General features: G+C 43.6%; 2 protein-coding genes across 2 annotated transcripts; both read left to right on the forward strand.

Annotated features, from left to right (window-relative positions):
- Positions 1-372: 372 nt before the first annotated feature.
- Positions 373-10,998, forward strand: LOC139539806 (beta-2-syntrophin-like). Its single transcript, XM_071343111.1, has 7 exons — positions 373-1,302; positions 5,185-5,395; positions 5,527-5,734; positions 7,943-8,085; positions 8,309-8,505; positions 8,903-9,093; positions 9,192-10,998. Exons 1-7 carry the CDS (start codon positions 582-584, stop codon positions 9,282-9,284), a joined length of 1,764 nt encoding a protein of 587 aa, XP_071199212.1. The 5' UTR covers positions 373-581; the 3' UTR covers positions 9,285-10,998.
- Positions 10,999-11,208: 210 nt separating this feature from the next.
- Positions 11,209-17,815, forward strand: vps4a (vacuolar protein sorting 4 homolog A). Its single transcript, XM_071343112.1, has 11 exons — positions 11,209-11,399; positions 11,853-11,964; positions 12,083-12,227; positions 12,561-12,622; positions 12,732-12,851; positions 12,992-13,148; positions 15,009-15,157; positions 15,365-15,446; positions 15,729-15,948; positions 17,093-17,233; positions 17,346-17,815. Exons 1-11 carry the CDS (start codon positions 11,379-11,381, stop codon positions 17,445-17,447), a joined length of 1,311 nt encoding a protein of 436 aa, XP_071199213.1. The 5' UTR covers positions 11,209-11,378; the 3' UTR covers positions 17,448-17,815.
- Positions 17,816-18,224: the final 409 nt, after the last annotated feature.

Genomic DNA, 18,224 nt, shown 5'->3' on the forward strand with positions numbered 1-18,224 from the left:
TTTCTATAAAACTGTTGTAGTCTAGTCTGCTTGTTGACCTTGAGCTACCATGAGAAGATCTAAAGCTTTGTTAGATAGTTTAAAATGCCAATGAATTGTTCACTAATATGCTATAGCCTACATGTTAAATGCTATTATCATTCGTTAATCAATTAGAAACACCTATATAAGAAAGTGTCTGTTACAATTTAATAGACGGGATAATAGAGCCCTATAGTGAGAAGAGAGATGGACTAGCCTTCAGAAGATTAAAAAAAGTAGGCCTACATGTCTGGGAATTTCTTGACACCCCGCCTCTTTCATGAATAAGTAATTTAAGGTCCCATTCATTGGCTGTTTCTGTCATCCGGCTCCGAGTTTTTACTCAGCAGGCGGCCCGCTTCAGCACCCCAAATGAAGAGGGAGTCCATCAGAGGCATTTGTTCCCTTCCACTTTTTTTTTGTTTAAACATTTTCCTGCAATCTGTGTGTAAGTGGGTGTGTCAAATGTAGTGTAGGCTAGTGCTTGGGTAGCCTACGCACTCTGAAAATAGGAAAAGTTCATCATGAGTTTAGTCTGAAATCTACCGCGGACTACCAGGATGGCTGTCTGGACACGAGCGGACAAAAATGGTCAATTAGACCTTTTGCTACGGGACCGCTGGATTCGGGTAGCGGCCGAATTGACCCGCGAGACTTTCACATTAACGGCCGAAACAGAGATAAGCGAACACGGAAACAACTTGGATTACACCAATTCAGCGGGCCTGCGGAATGGAATGTCTAACGGAAACGACCCGGGTTTAGCGTCGGGAAATTCGAACCGTGGTCAAACCTCAAACCCAGAGCAACATCCGAACCATGGTGCGCTAGGACGAAGCGGTAGCCCAGCGCGCGGGGGCATCAACCGGGGTCACTACGACGGTTTTAATAGCCCCAGCTCTGGCAAGTATAATCGTGATAATGGTACGAACTCTGATTTTGGCAGCCCGGGGTCCAGTTACGGTAGTCCTGGATCTAGCTTCAGTTCCAGGCATGGCGAAACTTCCATCAATTTAGAATCCGGCGCATCAGAAGCTGTGCGTAAAGTTAGAGTTGTAAAACAAGAGTCTGGTGGGTTGGGGATCAGTATCAAGGGGGGTCGGGAAAACCGAATGCCCATCCTCATATCCAAGATCTTCCCCGGACTTGCAGCTGATCAGAGTCGGGCTCTTCGGGTCGGCGACGCGATCCTGTCAGTCAATGGAAATGACCTCAGGGAGGCTACGCATGATCTAGCGGTGCAGGCTCTAAAAAAGGCCGGGAAAGAGGTTACGCTTGAGGGTAAGTTTCCAAACGCAATTGCGGGGATTTGAGAAGGCCAGTCAATCTGACAGCAGCCTTCAGTAGAAGCCAAAACAATGTTCGCTTTATAGCCAAATGCGACTTTATTCTGCCTCTTTCTTAGAAGATGCAGCCTAGGCCTAGGATGCAGCTGTGGGCCGAATATTGCATCAGGAAATACACACAGAAATACCTAAAATAAGATAATGAGCAGCCAGTTAGATGAACTAATTGATGACCAGGCTACTTTTTCATTTATTTTCAACGTAGCCAGAATTCTGGCCATGGTTTTAGGCTACAATGTTTACTTTCTAGCACATTGCCAGACCACAGCGCATAGCTATAGGCTACAATGTAACATGTTCACACTCCACAACCATTGATGAGATTTTATAGGGGGCGGTGTCAACTGACTCAACGTAGCCTATCTTTAGGCCTATTGTAAACACGAAAGTATTGCACAGTGGTTACAAAATTAGCTACATTGTATTTGTGGAAGTGGATTATTTCAGATAGGTCATTGTATGCTAAAGCGGTGAATCAGCACGTTTGTGTGCTCTTATATTGATTTTAAGAGCACTTCAGTGTGAAGCCCAGGGTTCGGAAACAACTGGTCAGGGGCTGAAATGCACTGTGTGGTGGTTAATGGTTTGCAAATTAACCCAGCATGAATAGTGAATAAGGTTGGATGTAGAGATGTAGTTAGTGTGACGCAGTTTGTGTCATTTAGCCAGTCAAATGAGTTCCCACTATAACCCCAAAAATAAAGTAGTATTTTCTGCTTCTCGTCTGAAATAGGCCTAATAGTCCTAAATAAGTTTGTGTAATCTCTGTCTCTCCATTGCGGAAAACCTGGGATTTTGTTTAAGGAATGTGCCAGTTGCCTGTCACTGTTTGTTAGAATGACAGGGAGTGAGTTGTGGTGTTTGTAAATGGACCCCAATTCCAATCTGTCTGCATTCTCCTCATCCTCTGAAGGTCAGAATGAGGTTTCAATTTCCAGACCAATCTGTAATGTACACAATACATAAACGCTAGACATTACAGCAATTAGTGACTTCACATTCCTCAACCAGGTTGCTTCCCAGGCCTGTGTAAAACTCTCACACAGGCATGGATGTTGTGTTTCTAACTAATACGATAGCTGCTTTATTTCGCCGTTCATAATAAACATGAGCTCACTGTAATGGACATTGACTAACGTCATTCAGTTAGTACATTGGCTCATGGCTGTCTTGTTTAGTTTGTCTGCTCGTTGGTGGATAGAGGAGGAGGCCATTGTCTGGTCAAAAGGAAGAATAAGAACACTACAAAGAGACAAAGACTGTATTCATAAAATGGGGACAGGCCCGATTAGAGACAGTTATTTTCTTTTGTTCACAAGCCAAAACTTACTGACCAATGACCATTGAACATTTCACTTGATTCTGCAATGCGTCATAAAAGCCACCACATATGAAGTATGAATCCAGGTTAATATTGTATGTCATTAATTAAAGTAACACTGTCGTTATTGATTAATATCAGTGGAAAGGCACATTTGCTCTCCAGTCTCTCTGTCTTATTGTTTTTTCAAGTTGTCTGTGTCTGTAAACAGAGAGGGATATCCACATAAATATCTGACCATAACCTACTTAGCTAAGACATTTGTTTGTGTGATTCATTGCATGGACAGTGTAGCAGCATGTGCACTTTCTATAATGTTTTTTTTAATCCACATACTGGATATATACAATGCTTCTGCCAAATGGCATGCCATCCTTTTGTGATCCAGCTCAGGGTGAAAAGAGGCGAGGAATGAGATAGGTGTGTGTGTGTGTGTGTGTTTGAATGGGAGCAGCAGAGGGAGCTTTTTTGAGTGGGGGGCAGGTGTGTATATTTTTGTGGGGAGCAGAGGGAGCCTCTCCAGAGCCTTCTACAACCCCCCCCCCCCCCCCTCATCTGGGGAGTCTGACACACTGTTCTCATTAAAGGCCTGGCAGTACACAGTCTGTGGCAGGGGGAGGGGGAGAGAAAATAGGGTGAAGCTGGACAAACCATAGGGGGATTTTGGTCAAAAGAAAAACCGTGGTAAGGGTCTGTGGTGTAACCGATCACTTAAAGCCATACCCGGATGAAGGCTACAAGAAGAAGAGAGCAAATGTATGCATCAACCCATGGGGGATTGAACCTCAACTCCTTCAGCCAAATATAAGTTGGAGTCAGACAGATTCCCTTGGCTCTTCTCCCCTTCCTCCTCTCTGTCTCATTCCTCTGCATTGCTGTGGGCATAGAGGTATGGAGGGAGAGAGACAAACTAGCTCCAGCTATGTGTGATGGCACCTTGTCTCATCTCTCTCAATCTCTCACTCTCTTTTCTTTTATTCTTTCATTCTTTCTTTCACTCTCACACACACACACACACACACACACACACACACACACACTGTCATCTGTGTACTGCCCTAATTAAAATCTGAACTGGAGCTGAGTGACAATGCTGACAGTTATAATGAGATCTTTAAACGGCACCAGAGAGGGACAGTGAGAGCAGCTTCTGGAACCAACTATCTGACTCAGAACTTTTCACAAAGTTTTAACTCCATGTTGGGTGTGGGACACACTTTCTCCTCGTTCAGTTCAACAGAATACTCTGCCATAAAACACCAACTAGCCCAAACATCCTCCTTGTTCCACTGCAGTCTGCACTTACTCAAGCAGAGAGTGTTGGCAGATGGAGATGTAGTGGTAAATCTCCAAGTCTCCAATATGTATCTTCCCTCTGAATGCGAGCCAGTGTCATAACGTCTTTGTCACCTATAGCCCAACGTATCATTGCTAAAGAATATCCATACAGATACCAGAGCTACAGTACAGTAGGAATGCCACACACAGACAGAACCTGTACTTAAATATACCATGACTTTGATAACCACATTGGAACACTGCAGTGGTGTTGTGACTGGAAGAAGTCTTGACTGAGCATAATTACGTTAACTTGATTCGTCATTTATTACTCCTCACTCAAACATGTGGCGGTGTGTATTGGGCATATGCCACTATGGCAGTGAGTGTAATCTTTATTTTGCTTCATCAGGATTCGCAGTGTGACTGTAGCAGCCTCTGTACATCTTGATTTCTTCAGGGTTGGGTTTGGGTAGGGGTTTCCTCATGCTCTAGCTCATGTCTAGAGGGCCAGCCGCTTCCTGAAACACATACATACACGCATACAGTACATATACACACCAAAAGACTTGCATAAGCAGAAATATTCACTGACACTGTTAGTAAGAACAGTGTGGTTTGCAGGGTCTTGGAAATGGGTTCCAATCCTTGACCTATTGCCTCACCACTACCTCTACTGCTACCTCCCTCTTTCTGTCAAATTACACACACAAACACACACACAAACACACACACACAGTCCACCCATATTCATACTATATGTTTGAGCCAATTACTTTCACAACCCTAATCCTCTCCTACATGCAACAATTACCTCATCTTTTCAGCTCCTCGTATCGAATTTCTCAGTCAGAGCAGAGCGACCCAGAGGACTAACATACACCAGTAGAGAAGAGAGAGAGGAGAAGTGGAATAGGCCGCAGGACCAAATTTGGAAACTGAATTCATGATTTCAGTCAAAGCCATTCTTCTCCAAGCAGCCGACCTGCCAAGCACACAACTGCACCGCCAACTCTCCTACTCAGAGCAACTCCACGAGAGACGAATACATCCTTATAAGACATGTATTACTCTTTAATTGAGCGTTGTAACTTTTAAACCACAGTCTAAAACATGATCAATCGTGTGTTGCGTTTAGACACATTTTTGTACAACTTGAGGTCTATGCATAATTAATCACTAATGTTCTTTATTTTGTGTCTATCTGCGTTTCTGTAGTTAAATATATCAGAGAGGTTTCCCCACTGTTTAAGAAGCCCTCCTTGGTGGCAGACCTGCCGTGGGATGGGGTGCATCCTCAGTCCCCCAACTTCAGTGGCAGTGAGGACTCTGGGTCCCCCAAACACAGTGGGGCCAAGGACAGGAAGGTCATCCTCCTCAAAATGTGCTTTATCAGCAGGAACTTGACCATGCCTGACCTTGAGAACAGGTAAGACCTGCATTGCGTGCGTGTGTGTGTGCAATTGAAATGTGGCATAAGAGGGAAAATAGGAAACATAATGAGAATGTTGGTTTGGTATGTTTTAGTAAGATAATGATGAGGACTGTTGACTCCCAAAGGCTCTTGGAGCTGCACTCTCCTGATGGCCAGCACACGGTAGTGATGCGCTGTAAGGATGGCCCCAGCGCCCACTCCTGGTTCACAGCCATCCACACCAACATTGCTGCCCTGCTGCCCCAGACCCTGGCCCACATCAACTCCTACCTGGGCTCCAGCACCACTGGGTCACACCCCCAACTCAAACACATCAGCTGGCTGGCAGAACAGGTACTGCACTCATATAGGCCTTTAGAATAAATTACACAAACACACTAAATATTAAGCAAAATAATCCAATTAAAGTACTGTATGCTGCTGTCAAATACACTTATTTACAGATTCACACATACAGCATTGTGTAGTGTTGTTCAGCCTTGTATAATAGTGCATGTGTACTGTGAAGAGTTTTATAAATGGGTCAATGTGTTTTGTTCTGAACTTTCAGTTGTGATATTCTGTAGTCTTTTAAATGTGATGTCTTATATGTTGTGCGAATCAGAATTTATTTAAAGTGCAGTTTACATGGGCCACAAGTCACAGCACACGTTACACATAATTAAAAAGAACAATAGAGACAACACAATTGAAGAAAGGTCAACAATGGGGGAAAAGAGAAACAGCTGAACAAAATGAATGTAGCAAATAGTCCACAGGGCATAGCAGCATGGGAGTAATAATCCACATAGCATAGCAGCATGGGAGTAATAATCCACATAGCATAGCAGCATGGGAGCAATAATCTACAGGGTATAGCAGCATGGGCGTAATAATCCACATAGCATAGCAGCATGGGAGCAATAATCCACATAGCATAGCAGCATGGGAGTAATAATCCACATAGCATAGCAGCATGGGAGTAATAATCCACATAGCATAGCAGCATGGGAGCAATAATCCACAGGGTATAGCAGCATGGGAGTAATAATCCACATAGCATAGCAGCATGGGAGTAATAATCCACATAGCATGGGAGCAATAATCCACAGGATATAGCAGCATGGGAGTAATAATCCACATAGCATAGCAGCATGGGAGTAATAATCCACATAGCATAGCAGCATGGGAGCAATAATCCACAGGGCATAGCAGCATGGGAGTAATAATCCACATAGCATAGCAGCATGGGAGTAATAGTCCACAGGGCATAGCAGCATGGGAGTAATAATCCACATGGCATAGCAGCATGGGAGTAATAATCCACATAGCATAGCAGCATGGGAGCAATAATCCACATAGCATAGCAGCATGGGAGTAATAATCCACATAGCATAGCAGCATGGGAGCAATAATCCACATAGCATAGCAGCATGGGAGCAATAATCCACATAGCATAGCAGCATGGGAGTAATAATCCACATAGCATAGCAGCATGGGAGCAATAATCCACATAGCATGGGAGTAATAATCCACATAGCATAGCAGCATGGGAGTAATAATCCACATAGCATAGCAGCATGGGAGCAATAGTCCATAGGGCATAGCAGCATGGGAGTAATGGTCCACAGGGCATAGCAGCATGGGAGCAATAGTCCATAGGGCATAGCAGCATGGGAGCAATAGACCACAGGGCATAGCAGCATGGGAGCAATAGTCCACAGGGCATAGCAGCATGGGGGTAATAATCCACATAGCATAGCAGCATGGGAGTAATAATCCACATAGCATAGCAGCATGGGAGCAATAATCCACAGGGCATAGCAGCATGGGAGCAATAATCCACAGGGCATAGCAGCATGGGAGTAATAATCCACATAGCATAGCAGCATGGGAGCAATAATCCACATAGCATAGCAGCATGGGAATAATAGTCCACATAGCATAGCAGCATGGGAGTAATAATCCACATAGCATAGCAGCATGGGAGTAATAGTCCACATAGCATGGGAGCAATAATCCACATAGCATGGGAGTAATAATCCACATAGCATAGCAGCATGGGAGTAATAATCCACATAGCATAGCAGCATGGGAGCAATAGTCCATAGGGCATAGCAGCATGGGAGTAATGGTCCACAGGGCATAGCAGCATGGGAGCAATAGTCCATAGGGCATAGCAGCATGGGAGCAATAGACCACAGGGCATAGCAGCATGGGAGCAATAGTCCACAGGGCATAGCAGCATGGGAGCAATAGTCCACAGGGCATAGCAGCATGGGAGCAATAGTCCACAAAGTGGGTAGCGGTGTAGTGTCAGTACACCATGTTAAATGTATAGATATTGTCTGTGTGTGTTTTTAGTTGGCCATGTTGGGGGTTGACAGGAAGCACTTTGAGACAGAACAAAAGGAAGCTGCCGTTGCATTAACTTTCCTCTGGGCCCACCTAGCATGACACCCACACAACTACACAAACAGATGTCATCAGAAACCTCATCAGAAATTACATAAGCACTTTGACACACTTCTCTCATGCTGTCTCTCTTTCTTTATGGTGTAGGTCCAGCTGGATGGTGGGCGGCACCAGTTCCGACCAATCGTCATGGCACTGACAGAGAAAGATATCCTGCTGTTTGAATCAGTGCCATGGAACCACGAAGCCTGGTCCACACCCATGCTCACACACCCACTACTTGCCACAAGGTAGGACAACAAGTTTGCCAGCCAGAATTAGAATGTAGGTTGTATTTCTCTTTGTCTGTCTCTCTCCTTCTCTTTCTCTCTCTCTCTGCCATTTTCACTCTGCGATGTGTTGGCATTTTGTTATCATAACTTATGAATCACTGTAAGCTGTTTAAAAATCACTTGTGGGAGGAGCAAACAGTGAGTTGATATAACCTTGTAGTTTGTTCCTGTTTCTCTGTAGACTGGTGCACTCTGGCAGTGCCCGCAGTTCCCCGGCGCAGGGGGCAGACCTGGTGTTTGCCACTCGGACGGGTACAGGGCGGGGCATCGAGTCCCATGTGTTCCGGGTGGAGACACACTGGGACCTGTCCTCGTGGACCCGGGCCCTGGTGCAGGGGGCGCATGCTGCCGCAGAACTCATTAAGGAGGTCTCCATTGGTGAGTGTGTGTGTCTGTCTGTATGTCTAATGTTGGTTTGTCTAACTATCTGCATATATTATTGAGTGAGGCTTTGGAATCACATGATTCACTTCTCACAGTGATACAGGAAGTGGTGACTGAAAAAAGTGAATGTACCAAAAACACCAGTGGGGGGAAAAAAGTTGTAAAGGAAGAAGCATAGTCAGTTGGGGGAATGTTTCCACTCAATAGAGAACAATAGTTGGCTGCTAGTATGTGCTGGAAATGTTCGGTCTTTTCCTTCCCTATTCCACTGCAACACAAACATGTTCATAAACTCTTTCACACAGGCACATACTGTTCCAATTACACACACCCACACACACGTTTACTTTGTGCAGTACTGTTCTCACACTTCCCTCCCTCTGTACCTCAGGTTGCATGCTGAACAGGCAGGACGTTCGCCTCATACTGCACTATGAGAAGGGCTTCACTGTGACCCGGGAGCCAGGAGAGTCTGCAGGGGGTGCTGTGCTCTTCAGATACCCCTTCGAGAAGCTGAAGATGTCTGCAGATGACGGGATCCGCAACCTCTATCTGGACTTTGGAGGTCCAGAGGGTGAAATGGTAAGCTACATCACTGTTAGAGTGCAATTGTCTAAAAGTCCATTGACTGTATTGATTAATGTACTGTTTGTATTTTTTATCTTGTCTCTTTCTTTCAGGTGTTTGACCTGCACTCTGGCCCCAAGCCCATGGTGTTTGTTCTTCATTCCTTCCTGTCTGCCAAACTGACTCGTCTGGGCCTGCTGACGTGAAGTGGGAAGAGGCTGGAGTCGGGAACATATGCATAAATATTCTTATTTTTACTATGTATCATTCATCACAGCCTTCCGATGTACTTTTGGCTATTTTTTATGCATGTACTCTGTTCTTGTCAGGCGAATGTGTGATTTTGTGATAAACAGAGTACGACTTTGTTCATATGAGCATGTGTCAATTGGGTTTCCAAGTTGATGACTGCGTGTGAGTGGCCTAGAGCATACTGCCAGATTGAATGGGTTTATACTTTTGCATTTCTGTTGGCTTTATAGAGTGCCTGTTACCCAAAAACTGATTATCTAGCACATTATCCAAAATGACTGTTATAATCAGGATTGCCAACTGTGCCTTGTTACATGTAGTCATAAATGCTATTTTTAGTGTGTGTGTAAAAGTATTTTTTATTTTGAAAAGGTAATAGGTTTTAAAGCAAAGTAAGCTTTCAACAACATGCACAGCAATAGTATTATTCTTTTATTGTTAACATGCTATTTCTGTAATGTTTTTCAGTTAATTATTTTGTATGCATATCCTATGTTTAGCATGACTTGACTATGAAAATGTGATGCTCTTTTTGAGCATTTACAAAACCATGGCGTAACGCCAGTGACCCCTGTCACCTGCCTCAAAGTCAACCTGCCCTCCAGTAGGCTAGTCACACTGCCAAACCATTGTCCCATGCTGCCTGAGAACACCACTTCCCTTTATCATTCCCTTCTGCATTAGCCCTAAGCCAATGCTTTCTATTAAAGCTCATGAGGTCATACCTAAGCTTCTCTGCCTTTTTCTGACCTCATATTTTTCTGTGATTCCTGAGGAAGTGTTGCATACACACCATGTAAACATAATATTTACTGTCAATAGGCATCCACAGTAAAGTCACTGAGCTACAAGCTGTCTGCTAAGTGTTCTGGGGAATGTTTCCATCCAGTACATAATTAAAATAAGCAAAATATATACCTATAAAGAATGTTCAAAGATGTTCATTCAGCACTATGATCTCTGAGAAAACACAATTTCAGCTGTAATATGGTACCTCATGTCCATTTAGTGAAGGGAAGCTTTGGATGCTTTTACTAGAACAAATGGGATGCTATTCTTTTATTTTGTTTTATCCCTGTATAAGCTTATCATCTTGCTGTATGTGACCTCTGAGTCCTACATATGTAAAAGCTCTTTTTCAGACCCTGCTCTACCACGTGATCACCCTAACAGCTTGTCTCAGTATGTAAGCGGATACTGTAAGTGGGGCCTAGTGGATGCTGCCAATTGTATGACTGAACTCTATCCCAATTCAGTCTCTGTAGGCCTACTTCTAATAATGGACATTTTTATCAATACCTGAACTGTTCAATTTCTAGCTTGATAGCCACCTTAATTTACCCATGAATGTATCTTAATTAGCATTTCACATTGTCAAACTGTCATATCTTTCTCTTTTGGTTGTTAGTTTTGAGTGATATACTGTTATTGCAAAGAAAAGGTGTTTTTTTTGTTGAGAAAGTTTTTTTTAACCAAAGTTACATGTGGCAGCTTGCGTTCCACACAATCATTTAGCAGAGAAAGCACAGGAGAAACTCTGCTGCTGCAAACCTGTTATATGCAAAGTATTTTAGACTTCCAAACCTGTATTAAGATGTATGATAATGTAATAATCTAAAATGTAAATATCTATAAGAATAAAACATGTTAATGTCCAACTGTAACAAATGGATTTGATGTCTGTCATTGCAATGGAAAGAAAGCTGGTTCAGAAAAGCATAACATTTTTTTTTTTTCGCAATACCGTGCCACTCCTCTTTAAAAAAAATAATAAGAATCTGACTCCGTAATCATCCTATCCGCTAGGCGTCAGTACTTCTGTTTTTCTTCTCTTTCAAAAGTGACGCAGACGCTGCATGAACGTCTGTAGTTACCACTAGCTACGGTTGTTGCTGTTGCCTGGGCAGTGGCTGTCAAATAGGCTAGCGAAGCTACCTTTGTCATAATTTTGTAGCAACACCTCTCCTGAAAATATAGCAACCATATTTCTAAAGATACCTTGAATTAGCATCAGAGACGCTGGGCGAAGAGCAAAAGAGTGAGATGAAATGACAACGTCAACATTACAGGTAGCAAAACATTAGCTAGCTAGCGTTCGCTACGTTACTTGCTAACTTGTGTCAACAAAATGTAGCTAACGTTATCACCATTAGTTCACTAGCTACACTATTATACATTCTGCTTAATAGTTACCAGTCAACTTGTTATTGAACTGAATACTGTAGCTACAACAATAACACCACATTTTCCACTGTTGGTAGTTTGACCATTGGCACAAATAACTGTTACGAGGCCATGTATATTGTAATGGAATGTCTTGCAAACAAAATAGTTTGCTAGTCAAGTCTAGTGAGTACTATTAGTTATTAGTCTGTAAATGTCAGATATAATCTGTTACAGTTTATGGATTCCAACCTTAAAGGTAAATCTACAGTTTATTTGTTTGGTTTGACCCATGGTCTGAACCTGGACTCCCCTGTTTCATTTATATGGTTCATCCCTTCCTCTCTTCCCTCACACAGAAAGCGATTGATCTTGTGACCAAAGCCACAGAGGAGGACAAGAACAAGAACTATGAGGAAGCCTTGCGCCTTTACCAGCATGCAGTGGAGTACTTCCTGCATGCTATCAAGTGTGAGTGTGAAATGTAATATTTTTCTGTCCACAGTCCAATTTGTTTAAGTATTCAGAGTAGAAATGAGGTTGTTGTTTTTGAAGACAAAAAGTAATGTGTTTTGATTTCTTCTTCCAGATGAGGCACACAGTGACAAGGCAAAGGAGAGCATACGTGGGAAGTGTATGCAGTACCTAGACCGGGCCGAGAAACTCAAAGATTTCTTGAAAAACAAAGAAAAAACAGGGAAGAAGCCTGTCAAGGAAGCACAGAGTAATGATAAGTATGTTGTCACACATCTGTTCACAGAGACACTGTCCTACATTAACACAAGCATACCTAGGAAATAACATTTTGCCAAACAGACAACATGAAGGAAAAAGGAAACCGCACACTGCTCTTGATAGTATCACTGATCTGTAATAAGCTTACGTATCGGCCTCACGGCCTTCGTCAGAGCTTTTGTGAGTTTTTTTTAAATTAGCACCCTTATGTAGACATAGACCCACCCACATCCGTTCCACGCATCGAATGGGGTTGAGTCGAGAGAAATCAAATAAGTGCCACATTGTCACCAGCACCAAATAGTTTGTTTCACATTACACATTCCTTATAGGAGTGACAGTGACAGCGAGGGTGAAAACCCAGAGAGAAAGAAACTGCAGGAGCAACTGATGGGTGAGTGTGTGTTTGTCTCCTCTTTCACACACCAGCTGTCTAAACTGTGTCTGTGATGTTCATGAGGGAAATTAACTTTGATGCTAAACTGATCCATGTCCTGGTACAGGTGCCATTGTAATGGAAAAGCCCAATGTCCGGTGGAACGATGTAGCTGGGCTGGAGGGAGCTAAGGAGGCCCTGAAGGAAGCTGTAATCCTGCCCATTAAATTCCCTCACCTCTTCACAGGTTAGACTACTGCCTTTTCCCCCCTCACATATATACTCTCTTTCTCACTATGTTCTGCATGGACATGTCACCATAATGATATAATACTGTATGTGTATTCTGTCTTTGTTCATTATGCTTGAATGTATCTCTGGTTGCAGGCAAACGCACTCCATGGAGAGGGATTCTTCTCTTTGGTCCCCCTGGGACAGGAAAGTCTTACCTGGCCAAAGCAGTAGCCACAGAAGCCAACAACTCCACCTTCTTCTCTGTGTCATCATCAGACCTCATGTCCAAGTGGCTTGGAGAGAGTGAGAAGTGAGACATCATTTCTTATTTGTAATTCTACTGTTCATGTAAATCCCCATTATGCATCCACACCTGATTAGACAACAACAAAAAATCTCACTGATACTTATGTGTCAAATCTAATTTTATTTCTCACATGCGCTGAATACAACATATGTAGACCTTACTGTGAAATGCTTACTTACAAGCCCTTAACCAACAATGCAGTTTTAAGAAAATATTTACTAAATAAACTAAAGTTTAAAAAACGCACTCCATAACAATAATGAGGCTATATCATACCTGTATCGAGTCAATGATCGAGGTAATTTGTACATGTAGGTAGGGGTAAAGTGACATAGATAAACAGCGAGTAGCAGCGGTGTGAAAAACAAAGGGGGGGGGGGTTAATGCAAAATAGTCCGGGTGCCCATTTGATTAATTGTTAAGGAGTCTTATGGCTTGTGGGTAGAAGCTGTTAAGGAGCCTTTTGAACCTAGACTTGGAGCTCAAATGGTAGCAGAGAGAACAGTCCATGACTTGGGTGTCTGGAGTCTTTGACAATTTTTTGGACCTTCCTCTGACATGCCTAGTATATAGGTCCTGGATGGAAGGAAGCTTAGGCCCAGTGATGTACTGGGCCGTACGCACTACCCTCTGTAGCACCTTACGGTCAGATGCATAGCAGTTGCCATACCAGGCGGTGATGCAACCGGTCAGGATGCTCTCGATTGTGCAGTTGTAAAACTTTTTGAGTATCTGGGGACCCATGCCAAATCTTTTCAGTCTCCTGAGGGGGAAAAGGCATTGTAGTGCCCTCTTCATGATTGTCTTGGTGTGTTTGGACCATGATAGTTTGTTGGTGATGTGGACACCAAGGACCTTGAAACTCTCAAACTGCTCCACTACAGCCCTGTTTATGTGAATGGGGGTGTGTGTCGGCCCTCCTTTTCCTGTAGTTCACAATCAGCTCCTTTGTCTTACTCACGTTGAGTGAGAGGTTGTTGTCCTGGCACCACACTGCCAGGTCTCTGACATCCTCCCTATAGTCTGTGTCGTTGTTGATCAGGCCTACCACTGTTGTGTCGTCAGCAAACTTAATGATGGTATTGGATTCATGCTTGTCCACACAGTACAGGAGGGGACTCGGCACACACCCCTGATGGGACCTTGTATTGAGGATCAGCGTGGCAGATGTGTTGTTGCCTACCCTTACCACCGGGGGGCGGCCCATCAGGAAGTCCAGGATCCAGTTGCAGAGGGAGGTGTTAACTCCCAGGGTCCTTAGCTTAGTGATGATCTTTGTGGGCACTATGGTGTTGAACGCTGAGCTGTAGCCAATGAACAGCATTCTCACAAAGGTGTTCCTTTTGTCCAGGTGGGAAAGGGCAGTGTGGAGTGCGATTGAGATTGCGTCCTCTGTGGATCTGTTGGGGCGGTATGCAAATTGGAGTGGGTCTAGGGTTTCCGGGATGATGGTGTTGATGTGAGCCATGACCAGCCTTTCAAACACTTCATGGCTACCGACGTGAGAGCTACGGAACGGTAGTCATTTAGGCAGGTTACCTTAGTGTTCTTGGGCGCAGGGACTATGGTGGTCTGCTTGAAACATGTAGGTATTACAGACTCGGTCAGGGAGAGGTTGAAAATGTCAGTGAAGACACTTGCCAGTTGGTCCGTGCATGCCTTGAGTACACGTCCTGGTAATCTATCTGGCTCTTGTGAATGTTGACCTGTTTAAAGCTCTTGCTCACATCGGCTACGGAGAGTGTGATCACACACTCGTCCGGAAAAGCTGGCGCTCTCATGCATGCTTCAGTGTTGCTTGCCTCGAAGTGAGCATAAGTATCCTCTTGAATGTTTGTGCCTCTCTTTCTCTCTATCCATCAGACTGGTGAAGAACCTGTTTGAGCTTGCCCGTCAGCACAAGCCCTCCATCATCTTTATTGACGAGGTGGACTCACTCTGTGGCTCCAGGAATGAGAATGAGAGTGAGGCAGCCCGGCGGATTAAGACCGAGTTCCTGGTACAGATGCAAGGTGAGCATTTAGTCTACAGTCTATACCCACTCCCCACTTTCTGCCAAGACAGCTTTTAGACTTCAGATCAAACAAACACCCCATGAAAGAGGACTTAACTTAAAAGTCTACTGCATCAGTTGACTTGACCTTTCCGATTCAATGCGTAACATGTTCTATATAAGCATCAGGCTTACATAGTCTTCATTCCTACTCTCTGATTGGCAGGTGTGGGCAACAACAACGATGGAATCCTCACCCTTGGGGCCACTAATATTCCCTGGGTTCTGGATGCTGCCATCCGTAGAAGGTCAGTGATCAATAAGGGGGCAGGTTGGGATGGGATATACAGTATGTTTGTTGTTTAACAGATTCACAAAAGTAATGATACAGCCTGAATATTTGTTTATACTGTCTGTACCTATTAATGTAGATTCCATTGAGTGGAAGACCAGTCCTGGAGTTCTTGAAATGTTTGTAGAACAGTAGATAAGCACCCAAAATGGGAAATGTTTTGTTCAAGCAAAAATGATTTCCTAATTGATACAATACTCATCGTCAAGCATTCTCATCAGAATTATGTCACTGTCAGGTTTGAGAAGCGTATCTACATCCCTCTCCCAGAGGAGCCCGCCAGGTCACAGATGTTCCGGCTGCACCTGGGCAACACACCCCACAGCCTGAGTGACGCAGACCTTCGTCAGCTCGCCAAAAAGACAGAAGGCTACTCCGGGGCTGACATCAGCGTCATTGTACGAGATGCCCTCATGCAGCCTGTCAGGAAAGTGCAGTCAGCCACACACTTCAAAAAGGTAATTTATACCCATGATGTTCCCTCTAACTTTTTCCTCCCTGAGCAAATTTCAGGTCTGAATTTGTGAAAATTCTGTGCAACTTCCAGCGTGCATTTACTGTGAACACTGAGGCTGAACCTGCTTTAAGTTAGTTTTAACAGTGGCCAAGTAGGCTACTGTGACTATTTGCTCATAATGTAGGTCTACCAGAGTGGCCTACCATCAAAAACAATGGAGAAAATACATCCCATAACATTTTAACATTTAAATACCTGTTCTATCATTCAACCTACAGTAGCAGCCAATGTGTGGTATTCAATGTAGGCCTACATTCCATTGAAAAAAAACAAAAACATGCAGGGCTGGACATGGACCTGTTTATCCACTTGTCCTTTAGACAAGGTGAATGAAAATGTTTTTGATACAAGAAACCACTTTACCAAATCAAATGCATTATTATTCCCATATCATTATTAAAGAGAATCAGACCAATTATGCTACCCTCTGTCTATTGGCTACTTAGCTTATTTAAGCCTGTCTCAAAATACAACACTGCCCCTAGCAGAAGATATGAACAAAATGTGCACATGTGGCTACATGCAGCTCTTGCTTTGATCTCAAAACAAGCCCATCTACTCAAGACCACAGCTGGTAACACAGTCCAGTTCATAGTAAATAGCAAGGATCCATATATATTGCAATGGTCTATTTGCATAAAGGCCTACTGCAGCTCTGATTGGCTATGCCGCACAGGACTGTGTAGAGTATGGGCTGGGTCGTGTGTAATAGAATCCTACTCCAATGTGTTCTACCTACAACAAAACATCCTCCGTAGTTCGTTTTGTTTAAGTATGTTGCATTGAAAGTGGCTAATATTGAGTTGATTCGATCCCAATTCACACAGTAAAGAGAAAGGTTGAGTGTTAAGAAGGGAAAACTCTAGAAAGTTGAGTGAAGTTCAATCTTGTGCTTCTCTCCATGGGCTGATATTTCTTTTGCACTCTGCGTGGCAGTCCTGGGGAGCTGCGTGGCCGCATGCAGATTAGATGGAACATTGCCCTTGATATAGTAACTCTATTGCAGTCGACTCTTGTACACTAAAGGTGTTTCTCTTTCTCTGCTATTAAGGATATTTAAGAGTTTGTTTGTTGTGGTACTCAAGGTGCGAGGGCCATCCCGTGCCAACAGTCAATTGATGGTGGATGACCTTCTGACCCCGTGTTCGCCTGGGGACCCAGCTGCCATAGAATTAACCTGGATGGATGTGCCTAGCGACAAGCTGCTGGAACCCATCGTATGCATGGTGAGAAACATCCACAACAGACACTCACATTTTGCTTACACATTCAGGCATTACACACTCATATTTGTACAAATACTGAACAACGCTAATGCTTTGTCCCTCTGCCCTCCAGTCTGACATGTTGCGGTCACTGTCCACCACACGTCCGACAGTCAACAGTGAAGACTTGTTCAAGGTCAGGAAGTTCACAGAGGACTTTGGACAGGAGGGCTAAGAGGTCCTGGTCAGCTAGGGGCTTCACTACTCCTTACCCTGTTTCTCCTCTCAAGCCCCATTCATACAACCTCCTGTCATGTAGTAGCTACAGTACTACCACACTACAAACTTGGATTTGTTCGACTAACCTGCATTGGCAAGAATGATGGAGCATTTAACCTCATACCATTTCCCTCCGATCATACACTATTGCAGTCCTGAAGACTGAGACTATATATATTTTTGCCATCCTGCACTTGAAGTTGTTAATCATTATGAAGGAAGGGTGAAGAGCTTTTGAACAATTGCATTTAACATAGCTCTTGTCTTGCATGTGTGTAAGTCATAGGCTGCGTTTAAACAGGCAGCCCAATTCTGCTTTTTTTTCACTAATTGGTCTTTTGACTAATCAGATCAGCTCTGAAGATCTGATGTGAATGGTAAAAATACCTATTTGTGGAAAACAATATCAGAATTGGGCTGCCTGTTTCAATGCAGCCTTAATGTATGTCTTGTGTAGGAGCGCTCTGCTTTTAAATTGAGTTGACTGACCAACAAAATTTCCCCATGGGGACAATAAAGTAAGTAAGTATAGCTGCCCCCTCTCCCAGTCCCTACTAGAGCTGCCCCTATGTTACAGGCAGTGTTACTTACACTATTTATGATTATTTATTATATTTTATCTCGTCAAGATTTGTTGACTGTATGAGTGACTGAGGACACAGCTGATCATTGAGTGGGAGAGGTGTTTACATTTCAGTATTTATCTGACATGTTATGTGACTGAAGATTGGGA

This window comes from Salvelinus alpinus, chromosome 15 (assembly GCF_045679555.1).
Source record: "Salvelinus alpinus chromosome 15, SLU_Salpinus.1, whole genome shotgun sequence".
NCBI classification, from domain to species: domain Eukaryota; kingdom Metazoa; phylum Chordata; class Actinopteri; order Salmoniformes; family Salmonidae; genus Salvelinus; species Salvelinus alpinus.

Bases quoted from the DNA above. Each gene is read 5' to 3' on its own strand.
- LOC139539806 (XM_071343111.1), top strand. From the start codon at position 582: ATGGCTGTCTGGACACGAGCGGACAAAAATGGTCAATTAGACCTTTTG. The intron at 8,086-8,308 runs GTAGGACAACAA...GTTTCTCTGTAG, and splicing joins CACCCACTACTTGCCACAAG to ACTGGTGCACTCTGGCAGTG. The intron at 9,094-9,191 runs GTAAGCTACATC...TCTTTCTTTCAG, and splicing joins GAGGTCCAGAGGGTGAAATG to GTGTTTGACCTGCACTCTGG.
- vps4a (XM_071343112.1), top strand. From the start codon at position 11,379: ATGACAACGTCAACATTACAG. The intron at 12,852-12,991 runs GTTAGACTACTG...CTCTGGTTGCAG, and splicing joins ATTCCCTCACCTCTTCACAG to GCAAACGCACTCCATGGAGA. The intron at 15,158-15,364 runs GTGAGCATTTAG...TCTGATTGGCAG, and splicing joins GTTCCTGGTACAGATGCAAG to GTGTGGGCAACAACAACGAT.